The 19,423-nt window shown below is 32.0% G+C and overlaps 1 protein-coding gene across 10 annotated transcripts in view; it reads right to left on the reverse strand.

Annotated features, from left to right (window-relative positions):
• LOC108145272 (plasma membrane calcium-transporting ATPase 3) overlaps positions 1 to 19,423 on the reverse strand; it is a 37,510-nt gene that overhangs the window by 6,859 nt on the left and 11,228 nt on the right. For 7 of the 10 annotated variants that reach the window (XR_005977432.1, XM_017270559.2, XM_017270561.2 and 4 more), the window contains one exon: positions 14,875 to 15,013. Coding sequence is in view for 9 of the 10 variants with exons in the window: in XM_017270559.2 (XP_017126048.1) it covers positions 14,875 to 15,013 (139 nt within the window). In the remaining variant the exon portion in view is untranslated. Of the gene's footprint in view, positions 1 to 3,110; positions 3,439 to 8,644; positions 8,657 to 14,874; positions 15,014 to 19,423 lie in introns of those variants that run through there. The other 3 variants (XM_017270560.2, XM_017270557.2, XM_017270562.2) reach the window with 2 other exon arrangements.

Below are 19,423 nucleotides of genomic sequence, written 5' to 3' on the forward strand. Positions count from 1 at the left end.
TTTAGAAGAAAAAAAACAATCCCACCTACATTCTTATACTCTTATTAAAGTTTAAAAATAGTTTTAAGGTAGAGCCCTACACTAAAAAAAAATTATATAAGTTTGCGATCGGCAACGTGTAACATTTTAGTTTAGATTAAGCCTTAAAAAGATCTTTCGATTCACTAATTTTATTTTTTTTTTGTACCTTACAGTTTTTGAAGTTTTGAATCTTGATGCTTGAATTTAAAAATTTAGGTTAAGAAAAGGTAAGGTTAATTTTAGATTTTATCCCAGAATAAAATAATATGTACATATATGTATATATAACATATAACGGTTTCTTTAAAGAATACGCAAGTGGTGCCCTTATTTTGTAAATACTTGTGCCCTAATATTTTCTAAATCTATGTATAGACAGCCATTTTAATAAAAGTTTAAGTTTTTTTTATCACTATATAGGAAAATACTTTTTTTTTTTAATTCGCAGTTTTTCCGTTTTTTTTTTTTAAATAAGAAGCTTTCTTGTAGCCATTATTTCTATTTAACTGTTTATATTCTTAAACAGTCAGAACAGTCGAGTCGATCTGGCCATATCTTTCTGACATTGTGTCCATTTAATATGCTGTCCAGAAATTAAATTAAAACTAAATCTGAAACTGTCGGTTTCCAAGGAAAAGACCAGAGTTGTAAGTGAAAATGTTGCGAAAATTTTACGAAATATAATCGTCTATGATTATATTTGTCCTCGAAAATCAAATTCGACTGTGATCCAAAAAAAAAAAAATAAAAGTATAACACAAAAATATTGATTGCAAAACGAACACATCAGCATATTCTCGACAAAAGTGGCCATAATGTTGTTAGGGGGGCAGTATAGTTAAAAAGTTAAAGTTAAAAAAAATTGTTTGATAATTTTTTATATAAAAATACAACATCTCAGTAACATATTGTTAAAATTTCTTGTCGATCGGACTAAAACTCGCTGAGTTGCCGATTATCTCGTAATCGTGATCAAGACAGGAAGTGCGGTAGTAAAAAACTTTAGACGCGTAACGTAACTCAAAATGCAATGGTCCGATCTAAAAGAACTTTTGCGCACATCCTTTATACAGTAAATACTTGCGAATAAACGAAAGTTTTTCTTTAAACATTTTTTTTATATATTTTTACAGGCAATAATAGGCTGATTTGATATGTAACAAGAAAGAAAGCAAACTTCGGCAAGTCGAAGTTCATATACCCTTGCAGCTATTGCAAGAATTTAACATTTTTGAAAACATTAAAATTATGATTTACTGCGTATATGTTTAAAAACATTAAAGCTATGATGATTAGCAGCTCAATTATTTGATAGTTATTTTATATATTTTTATTATTTCTATGGGAGCTATATGATATAGTCGTCCGATTTTGATAAAACTTAAACCATAATTCTGAAATAATTAAACATTGATATATGTCGAAGAACTGAACAAAAAATTAAAAAACAGAAAAGTTATAATTTTTTTCATTTATTTTCCCGATTGTTCCTATGGGAGCTATATGCTATAGTCGTCCGATCCGACTCGTTCCGACTTATATACTACCTGCAATAGAAAGACAACTTTTGGGAAAGTTTCATGCAGATAGCTTTAAAACTGAGAGACTAGTTTGCATATAAACGGACGGACAGACGGACAGACTCACAGACGGACAGACAGACATGGCTAGATCGACTCTACTAGTGATGCTGATCAAGAATATATATACTTTATAGGGTCGGAGATGTCTCCTTCACTGCGTTGCAAACTTCTGACTGAAATTATAATACCCTCTGCAAGGGTATAAAAATTGTACCTCCGACTTTAAAAACGACACTTTTATGAACAGACTCCGAACGACTGCCGCCCCGGGATAAATAATAAATATTAATGAAAAAAAACCTAGTTACTCTTCAATTATAGGGATTTACTGTGTAAAAAGCTTGATAATATATTCACTCAGAAAAAATCTCAAAAATCTTTTTTTTTTCGGTCTTGTAAGCCATCCTTCCCCCTTAAGAATTCGCGGTTTGATGAATAATTGATTAAACTTATAATACAGGGTTATTTTTATTTGTGGTGTCGAGATAAAGATTGTTTTTTACCCTAATAGCTTCTAGCTAAACATCACAGGTTTTAAAAAATGTACACATAAATATGGCATAAACCAATAATAGCACTCGCAACTTTACATTAAAAAATTACCACAGTTAAATTTGTTGGATTTGGAAATTGTCCAATTTAGATGCCTACCACTAATTATTGCCTATCAAAATATAGAGCATTGACTTAATACAACAGAAAATTTGACAGTCGCTTTGCCCCGTGCGAATTGAAAAGGTATAAAATAATCCAACGAATTAAAATTTGAGGTACTAAAATATAACATTAACTAAAAAGTAAGTATAGATATTTGATATAATGTTGAACTCTCAATTGGAAATCTAAACTACCAAGGTGCGCCATCATCAAACATTGAAAACGCTGTCCTAAATGGCGAATTGAATGCCTTTTACGGTAATAGATTAAGTGATTGGTCGAGGAAGTGTCACAGAAAGGTAAGGAAAATGTAGGAAAATGCGAGGATGACTTTACACTCAGCTGCAAATTTACTAGTTTATTAAATGTCTTGGTTTGTAACGCTACTGTTTTACTTTAATCGACGTGCATGATGGTTCGTTAATATGGGTTTTAAGTAGAAAAAATAAGAATATTTTAATTACGTACGTTTGAATGCCCTTTAGAAGTGTAGAGTTGGATTAGCGTATGTATTGAAGGTTGTTGTAGAAGATAGTTCAGTAGAAATCAGAGAAAAAGTACTAAGCATACAGCGAAGCAGAAGACACTTTTAAGACGATGTTGCTGTTGCTGTTGTTGTTGTATGTTGCAGTTTAAAGTAGTTAAAGTAGTAGATCTTGATGGTGAACAATATTGTTGTTTTGTTGAGTTTATAATTGGTTTAGTAAATTGTATCAGTTAAATTCCATTCTATACGTTTGAGCAGTCATTTGCATGTACGCATTTTAATGGTTATAGTTTGTATGACCCTACCAGTAAAATTATACTTACACAGATCCCCGGACAACCAAACAAAAAAGTAAGTAACTCTTACTATTCAAACAAATATGTGCATATTCACGAAACTTTTTTTCGGTTCAGGTTGAGGTCCTATACGACTTGACTATATGCACATGTTACCTTTTAATGGCATACTTTGTATTGTTAATTTAACATACAATGGACATAAGAAAACTTGATCAATATGCGCCTTTTAAAATGATTATGATATACATATACTTTTTTATATCACTTAGATTAGCTTTCGATTTGCGAGGATAACTGCAGGTTAGTTTCAGAATTACATGTATGTAGAACTTGGTGATCATTTTATTGCAATTGTCAGTTACACCTCAGTCTCTCGTATTGGTTCCGCCGGCTTTAAAATTACAAAAATTAATAACAAATATCTCATAATTACTTTTGAAACAAATAATGCAAATTCAAAGCGGATCAATCAATAAACGTAAAATATAAAAAAAGGAGAATCAAATAAAAATAATAGATTATATATTGGTTTATGTTATACATGTATACGTATGTATGCGTGGCTCTTCATTATTATAATAATAATAAAAAATAATGTCGATTCCTGTTCAAAAGTAAGTCCAATTACAAGGCCCTTTTATCGCAATTTTTATTGGAATTTAACCTGTAATTTTACTTACTGGTCTCTTGTTAGTCTGGGTAAAAAGCTTTATACCTGCTAGCTGTGTCTTTTAGCTCGAGCTGAGTACTCATACTAGCCTGTGTTTATACCCTTGTATATAATTATGAACAAATTCAAAGTTTTGGACATTAAATCGATGGAATCCTCCAATGATCGGATCGACCCTTTATTTTTCGGTTCAGAAATATGTAGATCTTTTTTCAACTTTCCCATAGATTTTACAAAGATAGGATAGATAGGTTTCTAACACTTGACAAAGTTTGAACTGAAGTTCCGACAACATAAATAAATTCGTAAAAATTTCACGCCTGAAAACCGAATATAAACGAAATGAATGATGAGGTTAAGAATTTGTTAGATTTGTGAAAGTTCTATATTCAAGTGATAAAAATTTTCGGTTTTTAGGCGTGTATTTTTTAAGAATTAATTTATGTTGTCGGAACTTTAGTTTCAGCCATTTTGAAATAAACTATCGATGACCGGATCGGTTAAGCAGAACTGAAGATAAAAAATTAAATTGGCATGAAAACAGGTGAAAAACACTATTAAGACTTTAAAAAATGGGTATCAGGGAGTCCATTCAGACCGGAAAATCAAGGTTTGATCTCTGGGGGCATTCATCGATTTAATTTTGTAGGCCAGTGTAACCGACTCAACTGTTGCTCATCATTATGAGTAATGCGTTACAACTATCAAACCAAAACTTTAAGGGTGTACAAAATAAAGCTTAAATTCTGGATTTATACATAGTATAATTTTACTTAAATGTAGCTGCCAAGAGAAAAGAAGTTTTTTTACTTTGCATATGCATACCGAGATTTCAGAAGTTTGCGAACGTTAAAGTACAAGTAAAAGTTACGCAGTGTTTCACCAAAGATTAACATTAATAAATTATAAGCTTTTCTGTTCCTCTTAAAGGTATTTCCTAAGAGTTTTTGATTCAGTATTAATTCAGTATTAAATGTCGTGTGGTACAATGTTGACAAATTGAGAATGCGAAAGAATGTCAGCATTTGAGGAATCAGGGCTTTCATTCAAGCAAATCTTAAAAAAAAGTTAATAAGTAATTTTTTTAAGAATCCAGTAGGTCATAGGAAGCAACGAATAATTATAAAAAATTGCTTAAACACCATAGCAGGTTATGTGACAGATCCCGCCCTCTATTAAAAAGTAACATTTTTATGCTCCTGATAGCTGAAAATACTACTAGAAAGATTTTCGAAAAGATCCTCTTTATTTTTCTAAGCTGCTCCTTCTCGAAAACACACTTGATTTAAAGCTTACATCATGGAAAAACAGCACCAACTACATACAGTCGTAATACCTTTTTTTGAGTATACTAGAGAAGAACCTTTATACTCCTACGGGATAACGTTTTTGTTAGCAATGCAACCGAAACGCTGTTTGGCCAATTGTTATGTTTTAAAAAAGACAGGCCTGTTCAGTTCAGTGTAGGTAACACTGAAGAGCTTTAAATTGAATTCTAGGCGAATGGGAAAAACTCAATGTTACCTTAACTAAAATAAAATATCAAAATCGAGCTAAGGAAGCTCTCATTAACTATAAAGAAACTTTAAACTACAAAATATCGTTTACAACGATATTGTAAAAGGCTAATATGTCTTTTAACACTGTGCAATACATAAATTTTGTACCCATTTTTGAAAGTTGCTTGCTGAAAGTACTTGCAAAAACTAGAAATTCTGCATCATTACTTTTGCCGAATTGGTTCGGGCTTATACTTTATGTTATTATCCATTTTTGTTGCTTAAACTGCATTTGGAAACGTTATTTGTCATTTTGATGGCATTTCGTATTTGTTTCTTCAGCAAACTTGTAAATATCTAAAGGGGAAAATGCAAGGCAAATCTACCTAATTTATTTTCTTGTAATTCTTTTTTTACATTGTCAAAATGTCAATAAACAACATATAAAAAAAATGTACGTTAAAAATGTTTTTCATTTTTTTTTACCAAATGCCAAAAATTTAATAGGTGTTAGTAATCAAAACAAAAACGATCTTATATAATTTATAATAATTAATTAATTAATTTTCAGGAGGTTTTGATACTATTTGATCTGATTCTTGTGATAAGCGAAAGCTCAAATATATTAAGAGCAACTTTACGAGGGCCAACTTTAAATACTAAAGCTCCCAGCTTCCAGATTAAATAGAAAAATCAAAAATAAATTAAAAACTAGAAAGAGCGCTATAGTCGAGTTCCCCGACTATTAGAAACCCGTTACTCAGCCAACAAATTTCAAAATAAATATTTCACCGCACAACAACCGGAGTTTTGGTGGCGCCATCTATCGAACTGTATAGCCAACACCAGAAGCTAGGAGCGTGCCGCTCCCCCACCCCCCGCTGACAGTTCTTTCGTTGTCTCTTTCGTTTTGTCTCTTTCTACATCAGCGATTAACTGCCGAGCAGCGGCAGAGCGGCGGCAGTGGACATAATAACCCTTTAACTTCTAAAATAAAAGCTTGATTTTGTGTCTACTGATAGATATGACCAAAACACACGTACAGATTACACATCTCAGAGTGACGGAACAAACGTGTTTAGTGTTTCTCGATTTGTGGGCGTTGCAGTGTGCGTGGCTGCGTTTTGAAATAAACTTGCGCCGTGTAAGAAATACTAGTATCTGCATTTCAAATCCCAAATCTATAGCTTTTATAGTATTCGAGATCTCGACGTTCATACAGAAGGACAGACAGACGGACATAACTAGATCGACACGGCTACTGATCCTGATCAAGAATAGATATATTTTACATTACGATATACCCTTATACTCTACGAGTCACGAGTATAAAAATTACATTGTTTCTGACATACAAATAATCAAACAATTTATGGAAAGTCGACTTAACGTCATTGTTTTTCGGTGTTTTGTCTTTTTTTTTGTCGTTTAAATTGCCGCAACACTCGTAAGTGCCGAGGAGTTATTTGAACGCCCTCGCGTACGTGGAAATCGCCAAGCTATGGTGTTATATCATAAAAATAGAAATAAGTCGTTTTATAGAATATTTCATTTTTATAACAGCGGCAATGGTATAAACCTTAACTTTCTTGATTTTCGCTGACTTTGGACAATCGAAGAATGTGTTGAAAAAAGTTACATTCTGAAAAACATTCATTCATTATTTTCCTGAATCAGTTAAACAAAAAAAGGGTACAAACAATTTTTTAATCATAAGGGGATTGAGCTTTTCTCAAAGTTACAGTCGAACTATGCTATATTCTTATACTCACTAGCCGTTAGTGCATATGCGGTGGGATTAATCTGCAATTTGCAATTTTTCATCGGAATTTAATGGTATAACATAACCCTATTAACAAATGTTTTAGTACCCTAAGTATCTAAGTTATATAAAAATCAAAAGCTAAATTTAAGTATAAAGGTACTCCAAAAGAACCGATTTCACGATTTTTTAAGTCGAAATAGGATAATACAGTTTTGGTTTGCTTAAGCTGACTTTCTTTTATACCGAAGGGACAGGCAGACTTTTGCTCGACTTCAATTTAATTACATTTTTATATAGTTCAATTTATATTAACTTACATCATAAGACCGTGTTTTACATTATCAATGTTAGGAATTCCCTTACAATTTAAGCCCGTTTTCTTGTCTTAATACTAAGACACGAGAAAACGTGCCTTAAAATAATGAAATCCCCACTGCATTTGCTGGCTTACATAAGTGAACAAGGCTTTTATATAGTTAGGCAAACACGACTCTTTCAAATTGTCTACTAAAAAGTGCTACCTCTTGTTAATTTTACACAAGACATCTGTGAATTATAACCATCTGGGTGGGATCTGACTGCGGTTGCAGATTTGATCAAAAGCTCTTGAACAGTCCATTTGAGAAATGTTTCAACTTGTTTCATGGTACTTGAAAATGTTTTTTTATCTTTGCTCTTGGTTTTGGGCAGAGAGCTCGCAAATAACCGCTTTTGAAACACAGTCTGCACACCGGCAAAACAAAAGAAAGGTTGGACACACGATCTCAATATCGTTTCGAAAAACACATTTTCTATACGCTTAATAAAAGATGCCCGAAGCACGAAGCACAGAAACCCAATCATTTTTATCTGGCAGCTATTTCCAAGCCAATACAAAACTATTATCTAGACAATATTATGAAATATTTAATAAAGAATAATTATGAATTACAATCTTATAAATGTACATATGATACTATACCCTCCCCCTCTTAAATTAAAAAAAAAAAATAAAAAGCATGAAAATGGGAGCAATACGTTATATTCTGATCTATTTTTTGATTCTGCGATCAGATTAATTATAAATAAATTATGTTTAAAACGACACTTGCCAGGAGAACAAAAACAATTGGGTCAAAAACAATACTGTTGAGCTAAAACACTTTTAAATGCGTTTGTTCACGGTCACTTGCGAGCTCTGGTTTTAAATGGTTTTGGAAAAGCCAGTTATACTATGGATTTTTGGAAAAGGTGTCCTTGCCAAAATTGAAATTATGCTGTGTGATATCAGTGCAGATCCGACTTTCCCTACATACTGATATAAAGTGCTTAAGTAGTATTTATGAAACAGAAATACGTGGGTTACATTATTATAAAGATACATTCTGTATTAACTATATATTTACAGTAGCAAACATAAATACAAATATAAATTTTCAACAAGGAACTGTGTTTTTTTCACACACACGAAACGCATATATGAATGTTTTGCAGGGACAACTCCAATAGTGGGTGTCAATTAATGCATTTTAACTTAAGGAAAACACAAGAAATGTCTCGTCGATGTCAGAGTGCGAGTGAAATCAAAACATAATTTAGAAAAATTAGGTTAGGGATGATTACGTTTTTTTTTTATAAAAACACTGTCTAGCTGCCAATACATAAAATTATAGACAATTCTTACCGGTACTGAAATCTGGTCGTTTGCGCGTGAGTTTTCAAATACAATTAATGATGGTAATGACACAGGTCAATACGTACAACAATTATTGTTTAATTTGTATTTTTTTTTATTTATGTTTTTTATTATATATTTCATTTTGTAGTTATTTAATAGGTTATTATAGTCATAGATAATGTTATAGGTTGATTCAATCGGGAATAGGAAAGCAATTAGCGTTTTAAAAGGACGAAAAATATTAAATTAATATTAGAAGAATTTGCATTATTTCTTGCTCGGTGTTCAAATTAATATTTTGTAGGTTTGTGGATTTTGTATTTCTTTACTGCAGCACAAATATATTTTACAAATTTTTGGAAAAAAAGTGTGAGAGCTCATCTTGGACACTAGTTCAAAAAAAAGTGTTAAGTAGTGAAGCAGATCTAAGTAAATTACTTTGATATACACCTCTAGTCTAACGTTCACCATATTATTTTTATATAATGTTTAACCATTAGCCTCTTTATGATCTGTTGGTGAAGTTGGGACACCTAGTTGCGAAAACTTAATTTAAAAATATTGCATTCAAATATGTTAAATATATATGACATTATTAAATACAAACTACATACTACTTAATCAATACTGTTAACAACCGGTCCAACTACATCAAAAAATCATAAAGAAATTTGCAAAGTTTTTGTTTATTTATTTTACTGAAGTGCTTCATTCTCTGCTCAGTTGAAACCTTTGAAAGTATATTAAACTTGTTTAAATGGATTGCGATTGCCATTGTTATAAGCTTAAACAAATAAAACTGCTATAGTCAAGGTAAATTAACCAGGTACTCTAGTTAAGAGGGTTTTTTAAATTGTTTTTCGATTTTTGTAATATTGTATTATATCTTAAGACGGTTGTGTCTAAAATTTAAGTCGATCGGAAAAAATTTGAAGAAGGTATGGGCTATTTTTGTAGCTAAACTAGTCCAAGTGTACCATATTAAAAATCATTTTTAAGCGTTTTCCCAAAAGTCTCGATTTTACTACCGCACCGATAGTTTTACACAATTTCTTCACATTACCGACAAGGTCACGTTGTTAAGTTTTTTTTCTTTCGAATTTTTATGTGAAAATACAAAATGAACAGATTTTTCGCTAAAAACCGAGTTTTCCGATTGTTCCCATAAAGTGACAAATTTAAATTTATTTATCTGGGGCAATCAATTATCTAAAGATATAATTTTGATTTCGAGCGAAGTTTATATACCCTTGCAGATATTGCTTAATTTATATATTCTTTAAAACATCTAAAATTCAAGTTGATTGTTTGTCTAAAAGCATTGAGCTATGTCGATTATAAGCTCAATTATTCGATCGTTCCTATGGCAGCTTTATGATACCGTTTTCCAATATTACCCCATTACTACGTGCAAAAGAGTGTTATGCAAAATTTAAGAACAGGAAAGTTACATTTTTTTTATATATATTTTAATGAAATTAAAACTAATTCTGAAATTAAAAGTCATTACTATATAATATATATATATATATTATATATATATATATGTATATGTTAAAGAGCTAAAAAATTCCTAGTCGGACGAACACTCGTTTATACGCAAACTAGTCTCTCAGTTTCAAAGCTAATGGCATGAAACTTTTCCAAACGTTGTGTTTCTAATTCAGGTCGGAAATAGCCGAATCGGGCGACTATAGCATATAGCTCCCATAGAAACAATCGGAAAAAATTGAACAATATAACTTTGCTATTTTTCAATTTTATAGTTAGTTAGTTAGTTTAATAGTTCTTCGATTTTGGATGTTTAAATGTGATAAAAATCGGACGAATCCATATATTAAAAATATAAATAAAAAAATATTAAAACTTCTTTAGTTTTCTATTTCATTTTTTGAAGTTCTTTTTCGAGATTGGAATGGTTTAATAATTCAGAATTTCGCTTTTAATTTTATTTAAATCGGGAAACTTTGTCGATGCAAGGGTATATATACTTTGCCTTGCCAAAGGTGGCTTCCTTCCTTGTTTTATTTATTATCCGGTTGTTCCCATTGGAGCTATATGATATACAAGTAGTTGTTCGATTTTGATCATATTTAAAGTCTTATTCAAAATTATTACTAAATAGCAAGAAAGGAAGCAAACTTCGGCAAGCCGAAGTTCTATACTCTTGCAGCTATTGCAAAAATTAAATATTCTTGAAAACATTAAAATAATGATTAACTAGCGTAAATGTTTAAAAACATGATGATGATGAGGAATTGCCGCTCAGTTCGATAGTTCGTATGACAGGTATATGATATCTTTTTCCGATTTAAATAAAATTAAAAGCGTTATTCTGAACTGTCAAATTATTAAATTATTAATTATTTATTAGCCAAAAAGAATTAAAGAATTAATTAATTAATAAATAAAAAAGTTAAATTTAAAAAAAAAGGTTTTTAATATTAATATTGTTCCCGTGGGAGCTATATGATATAGTCGTCCGATTTTTATGAAATTTAAACCGTAACTCTGAAATATTTAACCATTACTATATGTCGAACAACTAAAAAAAAAATTAAAAAACAGCTAAGTCATAATTTTTTTCAATTCCTTTTCCGATTGTTCCTATGGGAGCTATGTGCTATAGTCGTCCGATATATATACTACCTGCAATAGCAACGCAATGGTTCATACCTTTAACAAAAACTGTGTGCATTTTTAGGCTTTGCATCATAACGAATGAACGACTGATCGATCGTATGTATGCAAAATTTTGTTATAGCCTGATTCCATTGGCGCATTAGCATTAAGCTAATGCTACTCCGGCATGTGAGTGTACGAACACCTGATCTGGGTTTGTTTACTTTTCAATTTTGGCAAATCCAAAAGAAATTTATCAAAATTAATGAACATGAGTGAGTTTACTAAACTCTGTAATGCTCAGCAGGACATCCATATTGCGACCAAGACATTTGCCAACTTGGACGAGAAGGAGAGAAGCTGATTGCGTTGTTATGAGGGGTTTGCAATGGAGACCACCAAAGTTTCCAAAAAGGGCTAGGATCCCCATATATGTGGGAGTTATTTTATGCCAGAGATCCAGCAGTAATGCATTGTGTTACTGCGAGCAGAATTCGCAACGTGCGTCCTAGGTTTGAGTCATTTTTATACAAAATAGATGTTATATTCAAAAGCCATCAAAAATTGCGCCAACCTTGCATATAGAAAACAGCTGTTGTAGTCATGGCACGAACAAAATATCGTAAAACATCGGTATTTTCCTGTATTTTTTCTAAAAACGTTCGTGCCGAATGGTTTTTAATCGCATTTAATAATCGCCTTATGGGATTCCCTGTGTATTTGTTCATTAGACTAAATGCGTTTTAATGCGCCAATGGAATCAGGCTATTAGACGTTGCCGATCTCTGGTCTGTATAAACAATAATACATTTTGTAGTTAGAGAACTCAAAAGAAAAAAATCCTGACAGTTTTGAACATACCGATAGTTTCCTATATATTCATGTTGATAACCTACTGCATTCATAGTAAATGCTTATCATAACTTTTATAAACGTATACATATGAATACAATAAAATGCAAATAAGTGAATTAAGTACCGGTTAGTTTCTTATTGCTGATGCACTTGACTATAGCGTTCTGTAAAACAAATTTATCTGATTAACTGGGTCGACCTTTTTGCATGCATTTTAAGACCCTAAGCTACAAAAAACATACATTTAACATTTTACAAGTTTTTTTTTTGAATTTGTTGTTAAAGAAATCTCATTCAACCACGTTCCAACCGAAAATGAATTAAATTCGGTCGGAAAATATGGTTTAAAAGATGTTTTTACCTCAAATAAAAGATACCTTTCATTAGCTTATATTTAAGATTGATTGGAACATATTTTATTGCTCATTTTTGATTTCAGGGTTCCAAAATACATTAAGGAACGGTGATAAAATTGATTAAATATTAATGACCAGTGTATTAATGAAGGAAGGCAAGTTTACTACCCAAAACATCTAATACTGTAGATTGTGGCAAAAATATAATTTAGCACACCGAAGTTTGTATAGAAGCATTTTAAGTCAAATCTGTTTAAATCAATGGACCAGATTGTATGTATATTGTTCTTTTTTATCTTGAAAAAAAACGAATTAAAGCAACCAAAATTTAAGAATTATATATCAGATGTGAGCTACATTTGTCCGATTTTAAAAAAATTTAAACTATTTTCCTCAAACATATAAAACAAAAATAAGAATAATAATACTTGAAAATTCATAGAAACAGTCGGTCGCTCAATAAAACATTCGGACGCTCATTCTTTTTTTTTTAATTAAAACATATGATTTTTGATTAACTTATAAAACTTTTTTCTCAAAATGCCATTTTTTTTTTTGTAGGGCTCAACTCCACCAATAAATTTTAATAGTGTTCAATTTGTAAGTTAGCCAACATAAAAGTATTCCTGTTCTTAACATTAGTATTATATATATAAAAGATTGAGGTATATAGTTGGATGAGTGATGGTGAGCCAAATTAAAAATTGGCTAAAGGCCTCAGAAGGCTATATACAGTATCGGCTTTCCGAAAACGGAAATAAATGAGCGACACACTTTCTTTTTGTTTACTGAAATCTTACATGCACGTGGTAAACAAAGCTAATTTTAATTTTAAAAGACTGTTTTCGCAGCTATAAAAAGTAATAAGAAAAAATATTTAAGAGAAGTACCACAATGGCATCTTACTATATATCGATCAATTGTTTAATAATATATATTTGAGACATGAAAGTTGTAGAAAAATAACACAAATTAGGTAACTCAGGTCAGAGATCGACACATTTATTCAACTAATCTTTAATCAAAGCTAAGCTATGCTAAGTGTTAAAAAGTGCTGGTGTCAAGTAATAGAAAATGTGTATACGTAGATTATGGCGTATATATGTACTTCGAAGTTTTTGGCATATTAACTTTGAAAATCTAATAAAAGATAATACTACAACATAAAATAACTGTCTTAACGTTAGGAAACAATAATTACGATAATACGATAATTTATTTCGATTAGTCCCGAATTTAAGAATTACTTTTCAGCGGTAAAATGACAGTATAAATAGTAATTGATATGTGAAATGCACAAGATACAGACAGAAAGTATTCAATCGAAAGAGATAGAAAGACAGATGGAGCAAGAAAACTTGGAAAACTAAAAGGGCAGAGAAAGAGCAATATAGCTGTGTCTTTACATTCAATTTGTCTAATTCAATTTTTAAAATAATCTACAAAATCAATCTGTAATGTGAAAAATTGCAGTAGGCAAAAGCAACAATAGCTAATACTCTGCCTACCTAGCTGCAACTGTTTCACTTAAAGGATATTTACATTCGTTAGCGCTTTTCATTTATTAAATCCGATTAATTAGTCTTAGAACCACAAAGATAAGAGCTTCGGATTGCCGAATATTGTACTCGCATTTAAAACAACAAAAATTTTGTTCGACACTTCACTCTTAAAAAACTTTCATGCCTATTATTACTTTAATATATGTTTTATATACATACATACATGTATATAAATATATATATAGTACAAATATATATATATTTTAATAGGAATCTCTGACTTGAAAAACTTTAAAACGGTACTGTGTACAGTCTAAAAGTTACCTACTAATAGAAAAAACAAATAAAATGAACATTTAAATTAACATTTAAATTACGAATAGTAAAACAATAATTAAAAATTAAAATAGTCTAAGCAGCAAAAATACCCATATATTTTTTGATTAAGACTATAACTAGATCGATCGATCAGTTGGGACTTGCATCTACTTGTCCGAAATTGCCATGTTCTATATTGGACATATTTTAAATAATATATTGTAAATTGATTGGAACGAAGCCTTTCACACCTTCCTTTAATGACTCCGTAGAATTTTAAGGAAAATCAACCTTAAAACTAAAACAAAGACATATTCTTGTACGTATTCATTGTCAGCGTCTTAAATAAAAATTAATAAAAACATACCAAAATAGTTGTGTGAAATATGAATCAGATAGCATATAAAATACCCATGTAATGTAACATTTGTGATAAATGTATACAAATATAAATATAACAAAATCTAAATTATAAAAAATAAAAAGAAATTTAAAAAAATAATTTTGATCCTCTTTTTGTAACCAAATGGTTGAGTTTTAATTTTTCACTTTATGTAACTGCTTATTTGGATATGACACTTACTTGAGTTTGCAAGCGAGTAAGACCACGAATCCAGAGAATTTGTCCAGCTCTTGGTTTTTTGTCGGAATCAATTGAATCGAAACGTTCTTCGCCCAAGTTCATGGCATCTGTGTATTCCTCAGGATGGCCTCGACCCCATCTAAAACATAACGAATACTTAAATAAGTATATGGCTTGAGAAGCTTAAGCTACGTAGTACACTATTTAAAAGCGGAAAACTTCGATTTGAACCCCGCTGAGTTGAATGGGGAACCAGTTAAGGTATTTTAAAATAAATATAAATTGTTAATACAACTATGTATTTAAGAATTTGCTGATTAATTTTCAAAACGAAATTGTAATTAGTTTCGGTGAAATGAGCATTTAAATAAACATTCTTCCATTCAGAGCCGAAGGACACGATATTTTCAAATACACGAAACTACTTTTATTCATTGACGGACGAATCGATCTGAATTTTTGCTGAACATTCTTTGTTTAAGTACAAAGAATATGGAAAAACTCTGGAATAAAATTATTTAGTAAATACATATTCTATGTAAGAAATGTGAAAAAAAAATAATATAAAAACATGTCTGTGTTTTAACAATTTTAAGACATCAGAGTTTGGAATATATTTTTCAAAAACATGTTGTTATATAAAAACAAGAAAGAGCGCTATAGTCGAGTTCCCCGACTTTTATATACCCGTTACTCATATAACTAACTTCAACCTAAGTATTTCCCCCACAAAACAATCGAAGCTTAGGTGGCGCCATCTGACAAACTGCAGAGCCAACACTAGAAGCTAAGAGCGTGCAGAACCCCCACCCCCCCGCTAACAGTTCTGTAATTCTCTCTCCTCTCTCTTTTCTTTCTCTCATCTGCTAGCAACGGCCGATCAGAGGCCAAGCAGCTGCAGAGGGGTGGCAGAGGGGCGGCAGAGGGGCGGCAGAGGGGCGGCAGAGAACTTCATAAGCCCCATAACTCCATAGCTGATTTATGGGTCTACCGAAAGATATGACCGAAACGCACACACAACAACAACCCCAACCTTCTAACATGTCTCAGATTGACAGTACATACTTTCACGATTTGTGGGCGTTTGAGCGTTTTGAAATAAATTTGCACATAAAATGTATTCGGCTGTAACTTTTAAACGCAAAGAGCTATCTGAAAAATTGTAATGACTAATAACAGATTAATATATTTAGTATAATAAAGGAACATCGTTTATTTCATTAAAATTGTTTAATTTATTTTATAATTTATTTTAAAAAAATACTAGATACTTTTTGGTCAAAGCTTATTTGATGCGAGATCTTGTAAACGCTTTTGCGCAACCATGTTTTGTCGTGTTTTTTAAGACTGTTTTTATACCCTTGCAGAGGGTATTATAATTTCAGTCAGAAGTTTGCAACGCAGTGAAGGAGACATCTCCGACCCTATAAAGTATATATATTCTTGATCAGCATCACTAGGCGAGTCGATCTAGCCATGTCCGTCTGTCCGTCTGTCCGTCCGTTTATATGCAAACTAGTCTCTCAGTTTTAAAGCTATCTGCATGAAACTTTCCCAAAAGTTGTCTTTCTATTGCAGGTAGTATATAAGTCGGAACGAGCCGGATCGGACGACTATAGCATATAGCTCCCATAGGAACAATCGGAAAAATAAATGAAAAAAAATTATAACTTTGCTGTTTTTTAATTTTTTGTTTAGTTCTTCGACATATAGCAATGGTTAAATATTTCAGAATTATGGTTTAAATTTCATCAAAATCGGACGACTATAGCATATAGCTCCCATAGGAACAATCGGAAAAATAATTGAAAAAAAATTATAACTTTGCTGTTTTTTAATTTTTTGTTTTGTTCTTCGACATAAAGCAATGGTTAAATATTTCAGAATTATGGTAAAAATTTCATCAAAATCGGACGACTATAGCATATAGCTCCCATAGGAACAATCGGAAAAATAAATGAAAAAAAATTATAACTTTTCTGTTTTTTAATTTTTTGTTTAGTTCTTCGACATTTAGTAATGGTTAAATATTTTCGATTTACGGTTTAAATCATATAGCTCCCATAGGAACAATAAAAATATATAAAATAACTATCAAATAATTGAGCTGCAAATCATCATAGCTTCAATGTTTTTAAACTTATACGCAAGTAAATTATAATTTTAATGTTTTCAAAAATGTTTAATTCTTGCAATAGCTGCAAGGGTATATGAACTTCGGCTTGCCGAAGTTTGCTTTCTTTCTTGTTTATAGTTGTTTTTCCGTTGAATTCGCTTGCTGTTCCCGCTTAAGTTTTTTTTTTTAAATTTTGCTCTTTAACTTGAAGACAAAGACAAATATAAAAAATGGGTCCTCGCACATCAATTGAGAAGCGTGAATTAGTCCTATAACATTTCAAAATTGGGGTCTCCCAACGCGGATTTGCCAAAATTATGGATTTGAGTCCGTCTACTGTTCAGCATATAATTGAACGCTACGTTCACGAAAATCGTCTCGAAAATATGGGCAGAAACGCACCGAATAAGATTTTCCACGCTTAATAGTGAGAAAAACTAAAGAAAACCCCAGGCTGTCAGCACTGTCAGCAAACTTACTGAACAGATACCCCAAGAGCTAAGTAAGTCATCACGACTTTAATGGTCGAGTAGCCAGGAACAAACCCTTTATAGGCAGAAAGAATCAAGTTGCTCGACTGAACTTCGCTAAGGAACACATTTCTAAATCATCTGACTACTGGAATACTGTTATTTTCGCAGATGAGTCGAAACTCGACTGGCGAAAGCCAAATACCGATAAGCATGGAGGAGGAAGCGTCATGGTTTGGGCCTGTATGTCGGCAGCCGGTGTGGGGAATTTGGTGTTTATCGAGGACATAATGGACAAAACATGTACCTTGTCATACTGAAGAAAAATTTGCTTCAAAGTGCTGAGAAGCTTCAAATCCGTGATTGTTTTAGGTACTACCAGGATAAAGACAACAAGCACAAAGCCTCAATTGTGCAGTATTGGCTGGTATATAACTGTCCTCCAGAAACGACAAAGAAACTGGTGTTTTGTTTTTTGTTATATTAACCCATTGACTTCTTCGTATGAACTAGATATGTAAATCTATTATTAGCCATTAATTTTTAAGATAGCTCCTAGCGTTTAAAATTTGCAGCCGAATACATTTTTGAATGGGCTCTGCATCAAATAAGCTGTGAGCCACTGTAACTTGAAAGAAGAGTATCCAAAAGGTACACACAGCGTCAGTTGGACGTAATTGTGTGCACCCCGGCCAGAAAAAGGCTTGGTCATGTTTTGTCCATGGGCTAGTCTTCCTGCTAGCAAAAGAACACTCCTTTTAGATGTTCTCAATCCGAAAAGTTCTCAAGAGCAAATATTCTAAAAATCTCCAATTTAAATCTTTAAAAAAAAACATACAAAACTCTTCACACTGGCGCAGAAAACCAGTAGACCAGCTTAGATTGGCACCCACAAGTCAACTCCTTTTAAGGCAGTGTCAGCACAAGCCTGAAGGTCAAAACCAAACGCCAGGGTCGTCAACATGCATGATTCTATAAAAGCTACAGTAAGTTGACTCAAAAAACTTATCCCTTGACCTTGATTAAAATCAGTTGACAATATCCTTCCCATGGCTGTCACATACCATATACCGAGCGGTTCCAATTCTAATTCTTACAGTCTCAATATCCTGCTTAAAAAGTGTATGCATACATCTGGTTTTTTGGTTACAAAATGTTTTGTTTTTTTTCATTTCTGATCCCTCCCTTAACTGCAAGGGTGTTAAAACTTCAGTCCGCCGGAGAAAGCTCTCGATTTTAAATAGCTCAGCATAGAGGCCTACAGATGGGAATGTGATGAGTTTATCTGAAATGCAGATCCGCCTTCTTAAACTTTATCGCTTTACTACTGTCGGAAACTATCAGCATTAAAAACAACAAACAATAAGAAAAAACAGCTGGCAAACGAAACGGCTGCGTGGTCAATAATTATCAATAATTTGCTCCCGCCTAATTTAAAAAAGGTTATTTTATTATAAATCTGTATTCATTGCACTCAGAACTTCTACCACACCAGAATGAGTCTTTTGACCTTGGCGTCTTCTTGACAATAGTTTTAGTTTTGCTGAGCACATCAATTATATCATACCAATGGCTTATGCTATGTTTTGGGTTTGTGAGACGAAGTAGTTAGCACTTTGAGCCTTATACTAAACCTGTACTTTTCTCGGCATTTGTGCACTCTAAATTAGGTTATATCTCCTTCATATGAGGGCTATGAACGTACGGTTACTACTCCCGTCAAGAATACTGAAGGCGTTAAAAAAATTCCTCAAGTTTGCTCATTTTCAACTAACTTTGCGAACCCATCATATGCAGTACCGCAGAAAAATTTCACGTTTTGCCTTTCCTAGTTTGCTTAGTTGCTTTCTAATGTGGACTTTTGTGTGCCAGGCTTAAATTTACGGTCTTATGAACCTTTATTAAAAATTGTACGACTAATAATGATACTACTTGTCCAATTCTTAGGTTATATAATGCCTTG

This window comes from Drosophila elegans, unplaced genomic scaffold (assembly GCF_018152505.1).
Source record: "Drosophila elegans isolate 14027-0461.03 unplaced genomic scaffold, ASM1815250v1 contig_349, whole genome shotgun sequence".
NCBI classification, from domain to species: domain Eukaryota; kingdom Metazoa; phylum Arthropoda; class Insecta; order Diptera; family Drosophilidae; genus Drosophila; species Drosophila elegans.